General features: G+C 40.7%; 1 protein-coding gene across 1 annotated transcript; it reads left to right on the top strand.

Moving 5' to 3' along the window:
- The first annotated feature begins 205 nt into the window (after nt 1-205).
- LOC7473171 (SCARECROW-LIKE protein 7) lies at nt 206-2,692 on the top strand. Its single transcript, XM_002310190.4, has 2 exons — nt 206-374; nt 501-2,692. The coding sequence occupies exon 2, from the start codon at nt 521-523 to the stop codon at nt 2,303-2,305; it is 1,785 nt and encodes a 594-aa protein (XP_002310226.2). The 5' UTR covers nt 206-374; nt 501-520; the 3' UTR covers nt 2,306-2,692.
- Nucleotides 2,693-3,046: the final 354 nt, after the last annotated feature.

The raw sequence follows: 3,046 nt of genomic DNA, 5'->3' as shown, positions 1-3,046 counted from the left end.
AAATATTTTTTAATTAAAAAATATTTTTTTTACATAATAATACCAAATACAAATTGCTCTTCCCAATTTTTTTTTTAATAAAATAAAATGTAAACCCTAAGAAATACAATTTGCTCCGTATCTCATTATAGCACCATAAATTAAAATCCTATTTAAAAACCATAAACTAATATTTTCTTCAATCGCATAAGTGGCCCCCACTCGTCGTCTGTGTAGACTTTAATCATCGTTTGTCCATCACCTCCTCCTCCTCCTCCTCTATTCTAAACGTTGAACTTAAAAATCCCTCTCTCTCTCTCCCCCCCCTCCCCACTGTCTCCCATCATCACCAAATCCAGCTGGTGATCCTCTTCCTTCACTGCCCTCTTCTCTAAGTACGTGCTCTCTCTCCCTGCTTCTTTCTTTCTTTGACTGCTTTTTTATGGCACTATAAATCCACCATTTCAAGATTCTGTCACTCTTTCTTTACTAACAATGTCTTCTTTCAACGTAACTTGCAGGTAAGAAGGTTGGCTGGAGAATGGCATATATGTGTGCAGATAGCGGAAATCTAATGGCAATAGCCCAACAAGTTATTAAGCAAAAACAACAACAAGAACAACAGCAGCAACAAAGCCACCACCACCACCATAACCAACAGCAACAATTTCTTGGCCTAAACCCATTTTCTTTAAATCCTTGGCCGACTAATATAATGTCTGCTAACCCAAACTTGGGTTACGGGCTCTCGGGTCCGGCTGCTTTCTCTGACCCTTTTCAGAGTGGACAAGAAACAGGTGACCCACCTGTGTTTAGTTTCTCGAACATGGAGCAGCACCACTCAAGCGGGTTTCGGCTTCCTTATTTTACTGGAGCTGGTGGTGAGTTTGACTCGGATGAGTGGATGGACAGTTTAATGAACGGTGGAGATTCAACGGATAGTTCTAATCTTCCTTCTGGTTGTGACGCGTGGCAAAACAGTACTGATTTTGGGATGTACACTTCTGATCCGTTTAATACTTGCCCCAGTCGACTTACTGTTGGCTGCTCTCCACCGTCTGATCTTAACGGGGTTCTCTCTAATTCGCTCTGGGTCGCCCCATCTCCTCCTCAAGAAATCAAGCCCACAACGTCACCCCCGCCACTGCTTCCGCCAACAGTAAAAAATGAAACCGTCGGAGGGTCAGAGGAAATTGTACAGTTATCTTCCTCGCCGGTTTTGAAAGCGCTTGTTGAGTGCGCTCAACTTGTCGAGTCCAAAGCTGATCAAGCCGTGAAATCGTTGGTTAAGTGCAAGGACTTGGTGAGTGAAAACGGTGATCCAGTTGAGCGAGCTGGTTTCTACTTCGCGGAAGGATTATGCCGAAGAGTTGCTGTAGGAGAGCTTGATGTCTTGAAAAATTTTGATCAGACAAGTGAAGAGTTCACTCTGTCCTATAAAGCTTTGAATGATGCCTGTCCATATTCAAAGTTTGCTCATTTAACAGCAAACCAAGCAATTCTTGAGGCAACTGAGAAAGCAAGCAAGATTCACATAGTTGATTTTGGTATTGTTCATGGAGTTCAATGGGCTGCTCTTTTACAAGCTTTAGCTACACGTTCAGCTGGAAAACCTGTTAGAATTCGGATCTCAGGTATACCTGCTCCAGTTCTTGGTAAGAATCCAGCTGCCTCTCTTTTAGCTACTGGTAATAGGCTTCTTGATTATGCCAAGCTTCTTGGTTTGAATTTCGAGTTTGAGCCTATTCTGACTCCAATTCAGGAGTTAAATGAATCTTGTTTTCGAGCCGAGCCGGATGAGGTTTTGGCTGTTAATTTCATGCTTCAATTGTATAATTTATTGGATGAGTCTCCAGTTGCTGTAGAAACTGCTTTAAAGATGGCTAAATCGTTGAACCCGATAATTGTCACTCTTGGTGAATATGAAGCTAGTTTGAACCGGGTTGGGTACTTGACTCGGTTTAAGAATGCTTTGAGATACTACACTGCTGTTTTTGAGTCTCTTGAGCCTAACTTGAGTAGAGACTCACCAGAGAGGCTTCAAGTTGAGAGGTTGTTATTGGGTCAGAGAATTTCTAGTGTTGTAGGGCCAGAGGAGCCTGGAATGAGAAGGGAAAGGATGGAGGATAAAGATCAATGGGGAGTTTTAATGGAAAGTTCAGGTTTTGAATCGGTTTCGCTTAGCCATTATGCAATGAGTCAGGCTAAGATACTCTTATGGTATTGCAATTACAGTGATTTGTATTCTCTTGATGATTCTCAGCCTGGGTTCTTAACTTTAGCTTGGAATGAGGTGCCACTACTCACAGTTTCGTCATGGCGATAATCGATGGGGCTGGACTTGAATTTGATTTAAGTTTCCACCTGGTAATTTTTCTCTGGTGTGGAACAATGTTCTAGTTTGTATTATACGCCATCGAATGGGATTGTTGGGGGGTGCTTCTTGATCAGATCACGAACTGGAAGGGTAATTAGTTTTTTTTTTTATTGCAATTGTGCATTGACAGGTCCATTGAAGCCTGTAACTAGTTGTAGTCTTTCAGTTTGGTCATTTAGATATATGGTTTCCTTTTGTATTCTGTTGGCTTTTTGTTATAGGTTTGAAGTTCTTGAGTCTCACAAATTGTAAAAAACAAGTGAAAGGAAAAGTTTCTTTCTCTTAGGTGTTTGTAACTCTTTTATATAAATTTCAATCTTTTGAGTTTTAGTTTTATTTCTTGTGTTCTTAGTACTTTGTAATAGTAGATTGCAATGAAGAAAATAGATCCAGGGTAAAGTTGATGTCCGTAAAACTTGATGAGGCCTCTTGTGGTGCTCTGCTTCAGGACCCATGGCCTGTGTGGGTCTTTAAGTTTGTAATGGAATCAGTTTTTCTTCCTTTTTTTTAGCTGTGACTTGCAGGCAGTAAGAATGATAAACAAGAACTGAAGGTAGTAAATGGGGTCATGATCTTTAAGTTTGTAATGGGATCAGGTTTTTTTATCCTCTTTTTTTTTTGCTGTGACTTGCAGGCAGCAAGAATGATAAACAAGAACTGAAGGTTGTAAATGGGGTCATAATCTCCTAG

This window comes from Populus trichocarpa, chromosome 7 (genome assembly GCF_000002775.5).
Source record: "Populus trichocarpa isolate Nisqually-1 chromosome 7, P.trichocarpa_v4.1, whole genome shotgun sequence".
Taxonomy (NCBI): Eukaryota; Viridiplantae; Streptophyta; class Magnoliopsida; order Malpighiales; family Salicaceae; genus Populus; species Populus trichocarpa.
Note: the sequence above shows the minus strand (reverse complement) of the source record. Positions and strands in the feature narration are given on the sequence as shown.